The sequence below is a fragment of the Amia ocellicauda genome, chromosome 4 (assembly GCF_036373705.1).
Source record: "Amia ocellicauda isolate fAmiCal2 chromosome 4, fAmiCal2.hap1, whole genome shotgun sequence".
Taxonomy (NCBI): Eukaryota; Metazoa; Chordata; class Actinopteri; order Amiiformes; family Amiidae; genus Amia; species Amia ocellicauda.
In genome coordinates, this window is record NC_089853.1 from 15,379,404 (window position 1) to 15,395,781 (window position 16,378).

Consider the following 16,378-nt stretch of genomic DNA (forward strand, 5'->3'; position numbering starts at 1 on the left):
AACATGCTCCAATTAGAGCAGAGATGTCAAACTCTTGGCTATGTAATTTGTCTCATTACATAATAAATCAGAAGAATTGAATTCTGCTCTCCAGGCTTCAAAACATTCTCTAGGTACTATACCTTCAGTCTCCTGCATATTTTCACCGATCACCTGGTAAAAATAAAATAAAATAACCTATAAAATGACATACATTTGAGTACTCTAGGTGGAACAAAAACCAGAAGGGGTCCTTTAGTTTGTTAACCACTCTGTCAGGTCGAGCCCCGCTCTGCTCCTGCCAAAGCTCCGTGCTACTGGTTCTTTTAATTTGCCTCCCAGGCCTTGGGAAAAGTGTTCCTTCTCAGGATCTTCCCCATGGCATCGATATGATGATGTGGATATCAGAGTTGAATATTGTACAGTCCACAAAGTTGGGTGTCGAAATTGACAGTAACTGGGGTTGGCATTATAAAAGGTGGGTGTTCTCATGCTGCTTGACTGTGGTGGTTTTCCTGCAGAGAGAGCAACAAGGGAGAAAGCCAGGCCCCACAGAACAGCAACACCTGTATGAAGTTCCTCTTCGGGAGGTGGAGAAGGTTCTGGAGCGCCCCTGTGACAGTCTTCCTCGGCAATGTCATCATGTACTTTGCTTTCCTCTTCCTCTTCACCTACGTCCTCCTCATGGACTTCAGACCTCCCCCACCCAACGGCCCCTCCATACCTGAAATCACTCTCTACTTCTGGGTCTTCACCTTGGTACTAGAGGAGCTGCGCCAGGTCAGTGCTCGGAGGCACAAGATTACAAACGCTCATAGCTCAAGTTTGCAAGTATTTTTACTTGTGATTTGCAGATTTACGTAGTTTATTGCACCTTATGCCTGATTATCCAAACTTGGTAAAGAAGTGATTAATGTGTAAAGGCAGTACATCTCTTTATTAGAATTACTGTGACGTATTTAAAGCTTATGTTTTCACTGGGGTTTTTTTAACATAGGTGAACTAGCATGGTTTTATGCGTCTTTACTTGTTGTTGGTTGACTTGATAACAATGACATCAGTTGCCGTGGGGTAAACAAATCCAGTGCTTTTGTAGTTTTTCTGCTGTTTCTGCTGTCCAGGAAGTTATGATACGACACATTCTGAAACCCTGAAAAAGCACCTATAGGCTCCATTATTTGTTGAGTTTTAAATGTAATTTTTTTTTCTTTTTCTTTTTTTTACTGTACTCAGAGTTTCTTCACTGATGAAGACATCAGTATCCTGAAGAAGTTCAAGTTGTATGTGGAAGACAACTGGAACAAGTGTGATATGGTGGCCATCCTCCTCTTTGTCATGGGAGTGTCCTGCAGGTCAGATAAGACAAACTCTTCACTCTCTTTATACCATTGATCACCTGCTAGGTCTCCCACCACTTTCCCATGCTGCAGATGTTTGTCTGCCCTGGTTTGGGCCTGGTGCTTTATCTGTCTATTTCAAGATGGTTTGTTTAAATATAGCAGGGCTCTGTAAAAGCATCCAAACCGGATTAAGCCACTCAGCTAGCTTTGCACATTTGGCTCCTAATTGCTTATTGATCCAGCATCTCATCAAAATGCAATTTTAAGGATCCGAGGGAAGCATCTTCCTGCGCCATTAACCTCTTTTTCTAATAACATGTCCACTTAATGTCGGAGTGTTTCCTTAGCATTTATTGAAGATGTTTGTTATGTGGGTTAGAATTGCTCAGTGGGTATTAAAGTAACACAGTGACCCATTTAAAAACACAGGGAAGACTTCAGAAGCCAAAATGTAAAATAAAATAGAATATATGCACCTAATAATGAACCATAAACAATAAATGAATATTAATAGTCATCACCTAATAATAATCCTTCTAGACATACTTTAAGCCAGGTGTCATCAACCCTGGTCCTGGAGAGCCACAATTCAGCACATTTTATTGGTCCCCCATCAGCAAACTATAAAGACTAAAAAACTATTCATTCTGCTTGAATAAGTTATTATATTCACTCATTTAGAGATCATGAGGAAAACCTGAATGCCCTTCACAGTTCTCTTATGTGACTTGTTTAATTTGTCAATATCGACAGTGCTTCATGTGTCATCTGTGCTTTTAGAGGGACCCGACTGCATAGGGGCTCTCTGAAACAGCATGCAAACATGTGTGGACAGAATATAATGTTTATTTAATAAAAAATGTATGATTGTCACTTCCACAGGATGGCCGAATCATCTTACGAAGCGGGCCGCACGGTCTTAGCCCTGGACTTCATGGTGTTCACTCTGCGTCTCATCCATATCTTTGCCATCCATAAGCAGCTCGGGCCCAAGATCATCATTGTGGAGAGAATGGCAAGTTGATTACACAATGCTTGATTCCTGCGTTTGATTCAGGTGCCTGAAACAGAGTGTGGGAAGGTTCCAGATTTGAGCACAAGTAGGATTAAAATGCAATGCCCAAATGCTTCCCACATTGTATTATTAACACACGGTAAAAGACAAAAGTATGTTCGGTCAGTTTTCTCCAACAACGTTTTTGGTCTTTTATAGATGAAGGACGTCTTCTTCTTCCTCTTCTTCCTGAGTGTGTGGCTCATTGCCTATGGGGTGGCCACCCAGGCTCTTCTTCACCCGAATGACCCCAGAGTGGACTGGATGTTCAGGAGGGTCCTCTACAGACCCTACCTGCATATCTTCGGACAGATCCCCTTGGAAGAGATTGACGGTAAAGCAAGAAATGTCCAGATTAGCTATAGGTTTTCCAGTACCCTTCCAAGCTTGGGTATTGTTGCTTAATTCCCCCATACAGCAATGGTATTGACCAGTAAAGGCACATAACTTATTTGCTTGTTAATTATTTGTGTGTGTTTGTTTGTTTGCCTTGTCAATGTCTGCAGTTATTTAATGGTGCTGTCACATGGTCACTCTTTAATGCCATGCCAAACGTTTTCTGGCTCTAAGAGACTGGATTTTACAAATTTCTTTATTTGGTCCTTTCTTAATTTATGGAGTTCTTTATTTTCCTCTCTTTTCATCTTATAGTTGCTCGAATGCCTGAAACGAACTGCACCATGGACATCATCGAGATAATGATGGAGTCCCGACCCCCTTGCCCTAATCTCTACGCCAACTGGCTTGTTATCTTACTGCTCGTCATCTTCCTTTTGGTCACCAATGTTCTTCTTCTTAACCTACTGATTGCAATGTTCAGGTAAATTTGATTGATACAGTTAATTAATACACTGGAATTGATGTACTAATATATGGAAATAGCGTAACCTTACCAATATCAAAAGATCCAATCAGGAACAGGGACAGACTCGCCAGCCACACATTATTGAGCTACTGGATGGTCTAAAACATTATCAGGAGCCTGCCACCCAGAGAAGCAATGCTGTTCTTGCGGTGGTAGCTGCACTAGTCAGTTGATGCTTATAAACTCTAATTGCATACATGTACGAAAAGAGTCCGTCTGAAAGTTAATTTAATTTAATCTTGTTTTATATAGTAAAGCATCTATAATGTATAATATAGTATTGATTATTTCTGGCCATGCATTCTGCTTTCAAGACAATCTATTGCGCCTGTCCATTTGTTTCAGCTATACCTTCCAAGTGGTCCAAGGGAACACGGACATCTTCTGGAAGTTCCAGCGCTACAACCTGATTGTGGAGTATCACAGCCGGCCTGCCCTGGCCCCCCCTTTCATCATTATCAGCCACATCTCGCAGATCGTCCTCAGCATGTTCAAAAACTCTGAGTCCAAGCTGGATCCCTTAGGTCTGTCCATCCTCTATGCTTTCTTCAAGTGTAGGCAAAGACAATCCAGATGATTACTTACTATCTGTGGTCCTCACCGCAATTGCGAACACCAGAGAGTCTCCAAACCTTATCCAGTTCTATAGCTCAACACCAAATGGCCAGTTTCTTACGACTGGGAGCACATATGACTTATTAATCATTTCAGCATGTAAACAGTCACTTGTCCAATTAAGGGAACTATTGGGCAGGAGTCTGGAAGGGCTTTCAGCTGTTTATTATTCAAATTATCTTGAAATTGTTGAATTTAACATAACTTAATTGATCAGAATGCAATGTTTCCAAGTCTGTAATACAGAAAATAAGACAGTGGCAATAGCAGGATATCAGTTACATTTTTTTTATTATTTTGAGTCACCATTTATTTTCCTGCTTTTAAAACCCAGTCAGTGGTTAGCAATGGTCAGGCTGGTTTGGGTTTGTGCTGACTGTTCACTTCCTGCCCAGAGTGGGAGTTACCAGAAGCTCTAGATCAGAAACTGATGACCTGGGAGACGGTGCAAAAGGAAAACTACCTAGCCAAGCTGGAGAAAGAGAAACGGGAGAGTAGTGAAGAGAGGCTGAAAACAACCACTGCCAAGTAAGTACTATTGACTGTTTTTCCTTGCACTACTGAAACCCGACCCCAATTATGGTGCATTAGCCAGACGGTCCCAGTGCAAGATGGGCCATGTGTTTCTAGGGTGTCGGGTGAGCAGAATTCACCTGGGGACATTCTGTCCTGGATCCTCATACTCCAGTGGCTCTCTGCAGGTTCACGGATGATTGTTAGTTCCAGCGTGTTCTAGTCCTCTGATTAGTGTCATAGGTGGGCTGTGGGCTGAAGTTGTCTGGAGAAGTTAAATTGGAAACTCCGAGGTGGGGTGAAAATGGAGTATATATATATATATATATATATATATGTATATATATATATATATATATATATACATGTAGATATGTATATATATATATATATATATATATATATATATGTATATATGTATATATATATGTATATATGTATATATGTATATATATATATACACTCACCTAAAGGATTATTAGGAACACCTGTTCAATTTCTCATTAATGCAATTATCTAACCAACCAATCACATGGCAGTTGCTTCAATGCATTTAGGGGTGTGGTCCTGGTCAAGACAATCTCCTGAACTCCAAACTGAATGTCTGAATGGGAAAGAAAGGTGATTTAAGCAATTTTGAGCGTGGCATGGTTGTTGGTGCCAGACGGGCCGGTCTGAGTATTTCACAATCTGCTCAGTTACTGGGATTTTCACGCACAACCATTTCTAGGGTTTACAAAGAATGGTGTGAAAAGGGAAAAACATCCAGTATGCGGCAGTCCTGTGGGCGAAAATGCCTTGTTGATTCTAGAGGTCAGAGGAGAATGGGCCGACTGATTCAAGCTGATAGAAGAGCAACTTTGACTGAAATAACCACTCGTTACAACCGAGGTATGCAGCAAAGCATTTGTGAAGCCACAACAAGTACAACCTTGAGGCGGATGGGCTACAACAGCAGAAGACCCCACCGGGTACCACTCATCTCCACTACAAATAGGAAAAAGAGGCTACAATTTGCACAAGCTCACCAAAATTGGACAGTTGAAGACTGGAAAAATGTTGCCTGGTCTGATGAGTCTGGATTTCTGTTGAGACATTCAGATGGTAGAGTCAGAATTTGGCGTAAACAGAATGAGAACATGGATCCATCATGCCTTGTTACCACTGTGCAGGCTGGTGGTGGTGGTGTAATGGTGTGGGGGATGTTTTCTTGGAACACTTTAGGCCCCTTAGTGCCAATTGGGCATCGTTTAAATGCCACGGCCTACCTGAGCATTGTTTCTGACCATGTCCATCCCTTTATGACCACCATGTACCCATCCTCTGATGGCTACTTCCAGCAGGATAATGCACCATGTCACAAAGGTGGAATCATTTCAAATTGGTTTCTTGAATATGACAATGAGTTCACTGTACTAAACTGGCCCCCACAGTCACCAGATCTCAACCCAATAGAGCATCTTTGGGATGTGGTGGAACGGGAGCTTCGTGCCCTGGATATGCATCCCACGAATCTCCATCAACTGCAAGATGCTATCCTATCAATATGGGCCAACATTTCTAAAGAATGCTTTCAGCACCTTGTTGAATCAATGCCACGTAGAATTAAGGCAGTTCTGAAGGCGAAAGGGGGTCAAACACAGTATTAGTATGGTGTTCCTAATAATCCTTTAGGTGAGTGTATATATATATATATATATATATATATATGTATCCTATTATGCTTGTAATTTTGTTTTTTCTTTTAAATTAAAGAACTAAATTATAAATAGGATACGGAATATTATACTTCAGATACTTCCATTCAAATCCTCTTTCTTGTGATACAGTTCTATCTCCTGAAATAGTGCTGATGTAACCATTTTCCTTCCAACTCATTTAAAATCTGATAAAATGTCTATTTAGGTCACAAAACACAGTTCTCATTGGTTACAGTTTTTGTGTGTGTGTGTCTTATCATAAGCACATCTCAGAATTTCTGAATCTAGATTAAAGTCTGTTTCCTTGCCAACCTTTTATGAATTTTCCTTCAGAAGTGGCTGTGGGTTGTAATCTATGATGCAATTGAAATATTATTTCCCCCAACATTCAGTGTCCAACTGTTATTCACATTCAAAGGCCACTCACACAAAAACAAGCACATACAAATACAAAAATACACACACAATATAACCAAAAACATTCACAGATGAAAAGCAACTACAGTCAAAATAAATGACGTCAATATAAAGTTGAATGTGTTACATGCACAGGGACAGAACACAATTAACTTTAATCAGACATAATTCATTTTACTACTGAAAAAATAAGTAAGTCACATGTACTGCAGTTTGACAGTTTTTTTTCTTATCCTGCCTCCAACCGCTGCTGTGGCTCAAGGCATCTGTAATTGTTTTTGTTTTGTAGGGTGCAATCACTGCTGAAAATAGTTGGAGGACATAAAGATCAAGAGAAACGACTTTTGTCAGTTGAGACACAGGTAAGCTGGGAAAAAAAGTGTCATTGAAATGAGAATACAGCTACAGTAATGGTAGAATACTTCCAAAGACCACAGGCGGGCTTGGACATTACATCATCATCAGGAACCTGAAAGATTCCCAATTTATTTCCAGGCCTTGGAGAGCAATAGAGATTGGAGGAAATGAAGTGTCCTGGAGCTATTCTCTGCTCTGCTGTGTACTTGCAACAAGTTCATAAAGCTTTATATAATTTTCAGTTCATTGTTCAAGCATAGAAATCACAGTAACAATATACCCACAGTATGAAGACAAGATTAAAAACAGATAAAGTGGTTTTCAATACACGCAGGTAATGTTAAATATTATTTTTCTTTCAGCTTTTTTTGCACTCTTTAAAAACTTAAAATAGTATGTGGGGGTGTATGAGGCCAAAGCCAATACAAATAATTAGCTTCTTTCTTTTGTAGATTAAGCAGTGAGGGTCCTATAATGACAACCCCACATTAGTAAAACAATTCTGGAAAGAGATGCCTTTTCGATATGCTGTATTGCGTCACATGAGAGTTCAGAGCTCCCCCCAGGATTCAAGTCACTGTCTCTCAGGCACACTTCTGAGCGACCCACTCCATACAGCCACAAACCTGCTCCACTAAAAGACTCCATGTAGCGAGGGATGACATCACTGCAATGAGCTCACACACACTATGAGCCCCTGCTACAGTTGCATAGGTGAAGCAGAAGGTTTGCAGGGTGTGCAGGTGTACACCGCTGTGTGATGTGCTGTCTTGTGTCTTGTGTGAAGGTGAAGTACTGTAGTGATGTCCTGTCCTGGATGGCTGACTGCTTCTCACAGAGTACCCTGAGATGTGAAAGGAATGCCCCCAAAGACCCAAGTAAGGCTTTTTCTTTATATAAAATCAGTGGAAATGCTGCTTTCAGATTTCTCCATATACTGTATTTTGGACAATTTGGACTAGAGGCGAAGTAATCTAAAGCAAGCTGTTCACGGTTCTGTTCTTTTGGTGGAATAATGTTTGAAATAAGGGTTCTCCTCTCCTGATGGGGTGGCATAGTTGTCTACATCCACAAGGTGGCGCCACACAATATGAGGGGTTATGTTGAATTATGTTATGTTACATGATGACTCCTTTGTTAGTTTTTTTTTAAAGATGAATAATGTAAATACGTTATCTATTTAAATTGAACAGATGTCTTAAACCTAACAGTGTTAGAAAAGAGTTTTGCCAACTACATTATCTATCACCAATGTGGTGTGACCGAAACCTATGAAGACCCTGTGAGGTATATTTTTGTATGTAACTCTTATATATAATGCTCTTATATTTTGAAAGTCGCCCTGGACAAGGGCATCTGCTAAGACATAAATAGTAAAAATATAACAATATTAAAAACACATATCCAGGCAATTTGTATGTGTAACAAGCGCAGCTCAAAAAGCAGTTTTCAACGGCCAGAGTGGCCAATATCACCCCTTCACATTTATTATTACATTTTACCACATCAGGCAAACCATCTAGGGTCCGTTCCTCATACGTGGTTTAATAATCTGTGTGATTATGTGGGTCTGCTAGGAATGTGCATCATCTTTGGGGGCATGTCAGCTGACATTTCATTGGGCAGATTAAATATATTCAAACTCTTATCCAGTTAACTTCAGGTTAACCTGCCAGGAAGCAGGTTTGAGATGCTGTACATGTTGCCCTGCAAACATAGCTGGCTGAACTTTAAACTTGCTTCTGAGAACGGAAAATCCTGAGTTTATGCCAAGTTATCCTGAAATTTAACCGGATAACCTACTTTTCCACCTACAAAGAACGTACCCCTGGGAATTCATCTTGCAAAACATCTCTGAAGAGCACACAGCTGGGCATAGTCTGTCCAACTGACAATAAGCCAGTGTTTCAATGTGTTCCGAAAAAAAGCCAAAATGTTTTCTACCATAGCAGAGTCAAGAGTCATAATTTATTTAGCCTAAGTGAAGCTTTTTATATACATATGACAAAGATTCACCATATAATATATTCTGTATTGTATAGTGATGTTTCTAATGATAACATAATAGTATAACCTAAGCAATTACATTATTGCTCCAATGTATAGTTTCAGACATCGACCTGCTTTCAGACAAATATTAGCACATGTGCAGCTGGAACGACAAAAACAAAAAGCTTTGTAAATCACTCTTTGTATAAATACATGTTTGTAGTGAGGATTTATTCCCCTGCTTTATTGTTGTTGGAGGGGTTAAAATGCAGTTTTGTTTTGTTTTTTGGCAGGGTCTGCAGCAAACTGGTCTAAGAAACAACAGGCGGCATCAGAAGAGGGAAATAAAGACAAGTAAATAAAGATAACTGACAAGACGCCAAGACAGCAATAGCAAAAACATCTTCAATGATTGCTTGACATGTTGCAGACTTTACATAGCTGTTGCAGTACAGTACATACATTAGGGCCATGTTAGTGTGTTTGTGTGTTTTTGCAGATATACTTGTAGTCACTCAAAGGTTTTTTGACAATCTTCAATATCTGCACAATAACTTTCCGACTACAGATAAAAACTGTTTACAGTATGACTAAAGTAGAATCCCAACTTGTTTTTACTGTGAAATCACAGCTATGATATTATTATGAAGATTAAAAAACACATTTTTATGATAGAACATCAATACACATTTTCCCATGTGCCTTATCAAAACCAGTTGTGCCTCACTGTGTGTATATATATACACTCACTGTTATGTCTGCATCTTTTCAACTTTTTTCTTGATTCTTTTATACTTGTTTACAAAACCCGTTTGATGGGTCATATTGTTTACCTGTTGTTCAGTAGATAAATATAAATGTCCAGTCTTATCCATGCCCCTTGTCTTCCATTTGCCACAAGTAATGTACGTGTTTAACACAGTCATCATATGTGGAAAAGAACTGAATATATTCAAGAGGCTGTCATGGCATCCAAGATACTCCTTCACACTGAGTGGACCAAAATCAATACACAGCACATTGACACATCCTGTTGCGGTACTGGACACTTGATGAATTCAAACATTTGTTTATATTGGTTTCTGTGTTTTCATGTTTGTATATTATTATTTTTATTGTTATTTTTGCATTAGCTAGATCAGTCCATTTGAATCAACATAATATGCACAAGCCGCAAACACAGGAGCCTCACCTGTTATGGATTTTGACTCTTTGTTTGCTGTTCTCTATGGTTAACTACCGAGGAAACAATGCCTGAAAAGTATGACCTTGAAATGCAATAGGAAATCTGATTCCAAGGTGATCTGTTCAGGGACATTATTGTCGTTCAGTTCCGTCCTTTCCTCAAAGTCTTGTTCTGTGTTATTTTTTAATCTTTAATCAGATTCAGTGTGTTTGTTATAAACAAATATATCATAATACTATAACAAATCATATTAAACTTGAGCTGCTGCATCTGTTTACCCTCAATTGTTAATCACTTATTTGTCTGTATGTTTCAGAAAATCGAGATGGCTGTACGTTTAATGACATTTTGTGTTTAGCAACTTAAAGTGAATGTCCGTGATTGTTTTGATGTTCAAACCAAAAACAACAATAAAAATGGGAACAAGATGAAAACCCCCCAAAAAATCTGAAAGGATCACTAGGTATATTATTTTTCCCCGTTCTCTTTACATTTTCAACTTTTGAACTGATATTAAAATGTGAAATCTTTCAAACCAAATATTTTCTATACAGTGTTGTCGGCACATGTGAAATGTAATGTTTCTCTATTTAAAAATTTAATTTTGAAATAATAATATATTTTTTAAGTATAATTTTTAAATGCTTTGCTTGCTGTTTTGACAAAGCTGAAATTGAGTGATTAGAATTTGGATGGTGTATGTTTTTACGACGAGTTAACACTGACTTTTTTTAATAGAATTTAATTCATGACAAACCAGAGAGCACACATTTTGTTTTCCAAAAATTCACTGCATTTCAATTAAATCCACACATTCCATATAAAAGTGCAATAATTTACGGGTTGAGTTTGTACGGTCACACAAACCAGTTCTTGGAAATGAGTAAACTTCTATTATCCACATACTTTCTTAAATGTGCTTGTTGAAAGTCTTCCCTGTACAGAGACAAAACAACAAATACTCTTGCCAGAGTTTGTTCCCAAGCTAACCCTGTGAGACTCTTAGTCCCTGGGGCACAATATGCAAACTAAACATATTTCCTAGGCATTGGCTTGGAAACAAAGACTACTGAAAGATATTGAACACCACAACAGCCTGTCCTTTTCATCTCCACAATGCATAGGTATATATACCCCTTAACGATATAGTTAACACACTTCAGCCTATAACAGATTCTCATTGCTAAGTAATTACATACTGTTTTATTCATATATTTATTGAAAAAAACATCCATTATTCAATAATATATCATGAAAACAGTAATGAAAATAAAAATTGTATGAGATAGCTGGGGGAGTCACATATTTTGACAGTGTACACCCATAATAAAATAGGTGCATTCTACAATTTTTGCACCATCTTCTCACAGTTCAATAATGCATGTCTTGTCCAAGGTGTTTTCTATTTTGTTTTGTTTTATTATTTTATTTCAAATCAATGTTTCCTCGGGAAACTCTGAGCTAAACATGTACCATCTCTTTTGTCTTGTTCATGTACTTTCTGGTTGTGTGCATCACATTATTTGCATTCACTTCACATGGCCTCTTGTCTTTGCTGCTATTCGGGATAGCTTTGGTGTCACCTGAAAAAACTGACATGCATTAGATATACCGGAATCTGGATGTGTCATACAATTGGAAGACATCCTAACAGATCCCACTCCTGTTCCTGAATAATGCAATTTTTCTATGGAAATATTGGGTTACTCCCCTTTATAGATTGGTACAATTTTTTAATCTAAATAAATGTACTAAATGTTTCTAGTGGATTGTGAGTCACTCTCAATTTTTGGCACCGAAGGAAAGCTTTCTGAAAATCTCTATGAGATATGGTGCAGTCCAATACAATAGGATGACTATTAGTTTTAGGTGAGCATTGACCAAAAGCTACTGGACCACCCCGGTCATTTAAATTGTGGACTTTGTTTCCCCACGGACCACAAAAACAATGACGCAGGAAGACGGTTAGCTGGGATAGGGGCATCTTGATAAGGATGAGCTGTTATAGTTGACAAGCTAGTATAGTTGGCCTTAGTTGACTGCTGCATTGAAGTACAGGACTTACTGGCCTTTGTTATAATCAATCTCAGAAAGTAGTAGCAATCTCTTAATATGTGAAAAACAAATAACTAAAGTAGTGGTTAGGGCTGTGGACTCCTAGATAGAGGGTTGTGGGGTCAATCAATATACACAGTTGTACAAATGGGTTATTGTATATAAAAATAATGTGATATAGTAACAATTGTAAGTTGTCCTGGAAAAGGGCAAAAATAATAATGCAACAGAGAATAATGTTGATGAACAGGTGTAAATTATTTCCAATCAAAGGCAGTTATCATTAATTATAAATAATGGTATTATTTAGGAGTGATTGAATGTGTGAATTTAATAGGGACATTGCTATATAGGGAACTGCTTCCTTAACTCAGTGGTGCAAGACAATAGCTGGACGAAAACACAAAGTCAGCCAGCTAGGTGAAAGGTTAAAAATGTTGCCTCACAGGAATCTTTTCGAGAAATGGTCATGCCAGAAAGATATTGCAACATAATCTATATGATTTATTGATGTGTTTGTTGAGACACGTATTTTTCTCAACTTTAAAGGTGCTACTCACTATTCTACACACACGTGTGCTGAACAGACGAAGAGGGCGATACAACATGAATGTGCCCACTGCGAGAAATGCGGCACGTCTTGTCATCAGCTGATCCGCACATTTCGGTGACGTTGCCCATCACGTGTAGGAAGTGACAACACAAAGCGAGTCTCGTCCTTGTAGCTCAGAATTCCTCAGTTATGCACAGATCTGCAGAATTACCCGATCCCATTGGTGCGGCAGCGCAGATCCGCGGAAAACTGGGGTCGCGTTCGTGTAGCGCAAATGTCCGCAGTTCTGCGCAGCTCGACCAATGGGATCGGCGAATCCTGCAAATCTGTGCAACACTTCAACAATCTGCGCTCCACCTGCGCGACCGAGGTTTCGTTCCCTCCCTATGTTTTTCTTAAAGTCGAGGGTACGGAGGTCGGTTGGTTGCATCCAGTTTGTCTGTGAGCATTTACAGCAACGCTTTATTTTAGAAATAACTTGATTATTCGGCTCGCCCCGGTTTTCAGTCCAGAAAGGAAAATAAAAGAAAACAAACAGAGGAGCCGACGCAGGACCACAAAGGGATCTCTGCAATAGCGTGTCTCATTGCTGTCGCAAAGAAGCATGCATTTTCGCTAGCTTAACCATGTTTGTGTATGCAACACAGACATGCAACCATACCCCCCTTTTACTGTAGACACAGGGATTTTAAAATCAAAGTAACGCGTATTTCAGCCAGTTGCAGCAGCATTGCTCGGTTCATTATTTGTAGAAGAGTTTGTCATGCCAAACAGTAGAGGGGGGCAGCGCGATCGAGTGCCTGTGGATGTGAGAGGACTTGTTTGATGCACAATTTCATAAGTAGTCGCACAACACACGTGGTTGGAGACGTCAGAGGACTGCGAATTTAGTTTAAATGTCAGCAGCACGGCTCGGCTCGGCTCGGTTTGCATGTGTGCGCTACTAATGGTCGGGACACTGCGAGTTTGAGGAGGAGATCAGATAAGTGTAAAGCTATGGTGCTCTCCTACTGGAACTAACGAGACGAGACCAACGTGACCCGGGCTGCCAGCGGGCGTGTTTCCGTGTAGTGAGACTTGCCGAGGCCCTGCGTAACGAGCAGCGTCTCCGCATTGGCCGCATTGTCGAGGACCAGCGCGCTGTGCCGTGGCTGCGGCGGCTGGCCGGTTTCAGGATGACCAAGCCCGAGAGGAAGGGCAGCGCGCCCCCTGCTCGCACTCCGTCCGCGGACGAGCAGGCAAACGGTGGCTCGGTGGAGCCGGTGCTGTCCCCGTCTTCGGCTGCCTCGGACCCGGTGAGACCCAAGTCCGCCAAGCACATCTCCAGGGAGGACATGTTCCGGAGGACCACCGAGTCGGAGGTGTTCGACGACGGAACCAACACCTTTTTCTGGTCAGTGGCATGTCTGTAGTAAAGCTGCAAGATTCACCTGGGTCGGAGTGGTTAGCAGTATGGTTTGGGCTTCTGGTGGTTATAGGATTGTTTCTTTTACATTGCAGATGATGCACAATGTATAATTCATGTTATTAATAGCCATTTCAATGACGGAACAGCTTTCATGGGGCTCTGCTGGAGGGTTTCGAATCCAGTTTGAAAATAAAAAAAGGTTTTAAACTTCTGTGTTGCATAGAAAACGAGGTCGATGTGCCAATGCGTGTTTGCGTTTAGGCGTATCAGGTACAGACTGCTTTACTTTACTGTAACCAAGACACTGGTTACTCCACCTCATGGTTAAAGTCTGTTAAGACTCCTACTCGGAGAGCATGTTATACTAGTACTAACACTAGTGTAGGAGTATCTGTGATCTGTATTTAATAGTATGTGGACAAATAAGGCACTATCATTTATGACACCACATTTCTAAATAAATTCTGTTCAAATCAGACTGCATTATTAATGTTAATCAGTCCTATAGCATCACAATAGCCTCACCCCACCCCAGCTTCAAAACGCCTTTCATTTCAGTAGTCAGTGAGTACATTTAAGGTGGTGATCCCAGTTTCAAAAACTATTAAACTGATGTTTTGTGTGTGTGTTTTGTATGTCTTTAGTGTAGGGAGTGACACATTATTCTTGGTAAAGCCTATTAAATTATTGTTGATTACAAATAAAGCATTGTCATATATTAACTGCCATAAGGAAGACATTCTGTCTTGAGTTATTTATATATTTAAAACGGTTTTGAAAGAATAAATGTTTTTAAGTAAGAAAAAAAAAAAAAGGAAAAATACCTAATGGCAATTCTTGTGGCCAAGTATGAGAGGAGCAGTTTTGTATGTTGATTTGACCACTTGTGGGTACAGCTTTGGTAATTCAAGACATCTTCTATATCGGTTCAATGGGACAGGACAGTCAGCTGTTTTTTTGTGTGTGTTTGGCATCTTAGAAACATAGGAACAGTTTCTGTGTGAGGGGGAAAAAAAATCACAGCAGAGCACTCCTGCAGGCTGTATCCCAGTCTCTGCTTCTTCAGCAAAAGTGCCTGGGATCCTTAAAGACTTTAAGCCAGATAATAATAATTAGCATTTGAGCGGTGTGTGCTGAAGGACAGGGCCTGGCCTTCCCGTCACCTACAGCAGGTCCTCCCACATGAACAAGTCCACATAAACACAAACACTCCCCCACACTTTCACACTCAACACTCGGGGCACCCGCACACACACACACACACACACACACACACACACTCAATCACATGCTCACACTGATGTGAATTCTTGTAGATTATTTTTATTTATTTATGTATGTATGTATTTTAAAATCTGGCTATGATAGAGACCCTTGACTTATTGTCTGTCGGGTTCATTGAGGTAACAGTGCCAAATCGCTGTATGTGGGCTGTAGGAGGAGATTTCCATGCATCTGGAGACCGAAGACTCCTGGACTTTCAGGTACAGTAGTGTCTAATTTTGTATTGGATAAAGCAAGGTTTAATACAGAAGACTTATAGAAGTGGGCTTAGTCAGGATACCCATTGCAGATGAGTGTTTTCCAAAATGCCCAGGCTGTGCTTCTCTAATTTTCAATTTTGTCTTTGCGTGTTCTTTCAACGGAAAGTGTTGGCTCTGATTTGAAGGTTACGTTCACAGGGGAAATGGGCATCTTTGAAGGTGTGGTGCTTTTGATTTAAGTTGTCAGGCAGTTTTGTTTTCTTGTTGTTAGAATGCTGAAGACTTAGGGCTGTACTTGCAAAACAGGTTATGAACTGTGGAATAAAACTGTCGTCTGTGGTAACACACATTCTAGTACTCGAACCTGTATATTGAGTAGGCTTGAAATCTCGGATGTCTTTTTTTTTTTTTAAGGTGACACCTTCCTGTGATGATTTATCATTAGAACTATACACTCACCTAAAGGATTATTAGGAACACCTGTTCAATTTCTCATTAATGCAATTATCTAACCAACCAATCACATGGCAGTTGCTTCAATGCATTTAGGGGTGTGGTCCTGGTCAAGACAATCTCCTGAACTCCAAACTGAATGTCTGAATGGGAAAGAAAGGTGATTTAAGCAATTTTGAGCGTGGCATGGTTGTTGGTGCCAGACGGGCCGGTCTGAGTATTTCACAATCTGCTCAGTTACTGGGATTTTCACGCACAACCATTTCTAGGGTTTACAAAGAATGGTGTGAAAAGGGAAAAACATCCAGTATGCGGCAGTCCTGTGGGCGAAAATGCCTTGTTGATGCTAGAGGTCAGAGGAGAATTGGCCGACTGATTCAAGCTGATAGAAGAGCAACTTTGACTGAAAT

General features: G+C 40.0%; 2 protein-coding genes across 5 annotated transcripts in view; both read left to right on the forward strand.

The window, feature by feature from the left end:
• Positions 1–10,476, forward strand: part of trpm5 (transient receptor potential cation channel, subfamily M, member 5) — a 30,222-nt gene extending 19,746 nt beyond the window's left edge. For both annotated transcript variants that reach the window (XM_066701071.1, XM_066701069.1), the window contains exons 17-26: positions 501–759; positions 1,213–1,331; positions 2,202–2,334; positions 2,533–2,707; positions 3,025–3,193; positions 3,584–3,762; positions 4,249–4,381; positions 6,773–6,845; positions 7,628–7,718; positions 9,123–10,476. In XM_066701071.1, the coding sequence (XP_066557168.1) occupies positions 501–759; positions 1,213–1,331; positions 2,202–2,334; positions 2,533–2,707; positions 3,025–3,193; positions 3,584–3,762; positions 4,249–4,381; positions 6,773–6,845; positions 7,628–7,718; positions 9,123–9,187 (1,396 nt within the window). In that variant the 3' untranslated portion in view covers positions 9,188–10,476. The remainder of the gene's footprint in view (positions 1–500; positions 760–1,212; positions 1,332–2,201; positions 2,335–2,532; positions 2,708–3,024; positions 3,194–3,583; positions 3,763–4,248; positions 4,382–6,772; positions 6,846–7,627; positions 7,719–9,122) is intronic.
• A 2,545-nt stretch (positions 10,477–13,021) lies between these two features.
• Positions 13,022–16,378, forward strand: part of ptdss2 (phosphatidylserine synthase 2) — a 43,693-nt gene continuing 40,336 nt past the window's right edge. For 2 of the 3 annotated variants that reach the window (XM_066701073.1, XM_066701074.1), the window contains exon 1: positions 13,022–14,016. In XM_066701073.1, the coding sequence (XP_066557170.1) occupies positions 13,799–14,016 (218 nt within the window). In that variant the 5' untranslated portion in view covers positions 13,022–13,798. Of the gene's footprint in view, positions 14,017–15,271; positions 15,516–16,378 lie in introns of those variants that run through there. The other variant, XM_066701075.1, reaches the window with a different exon arrangement.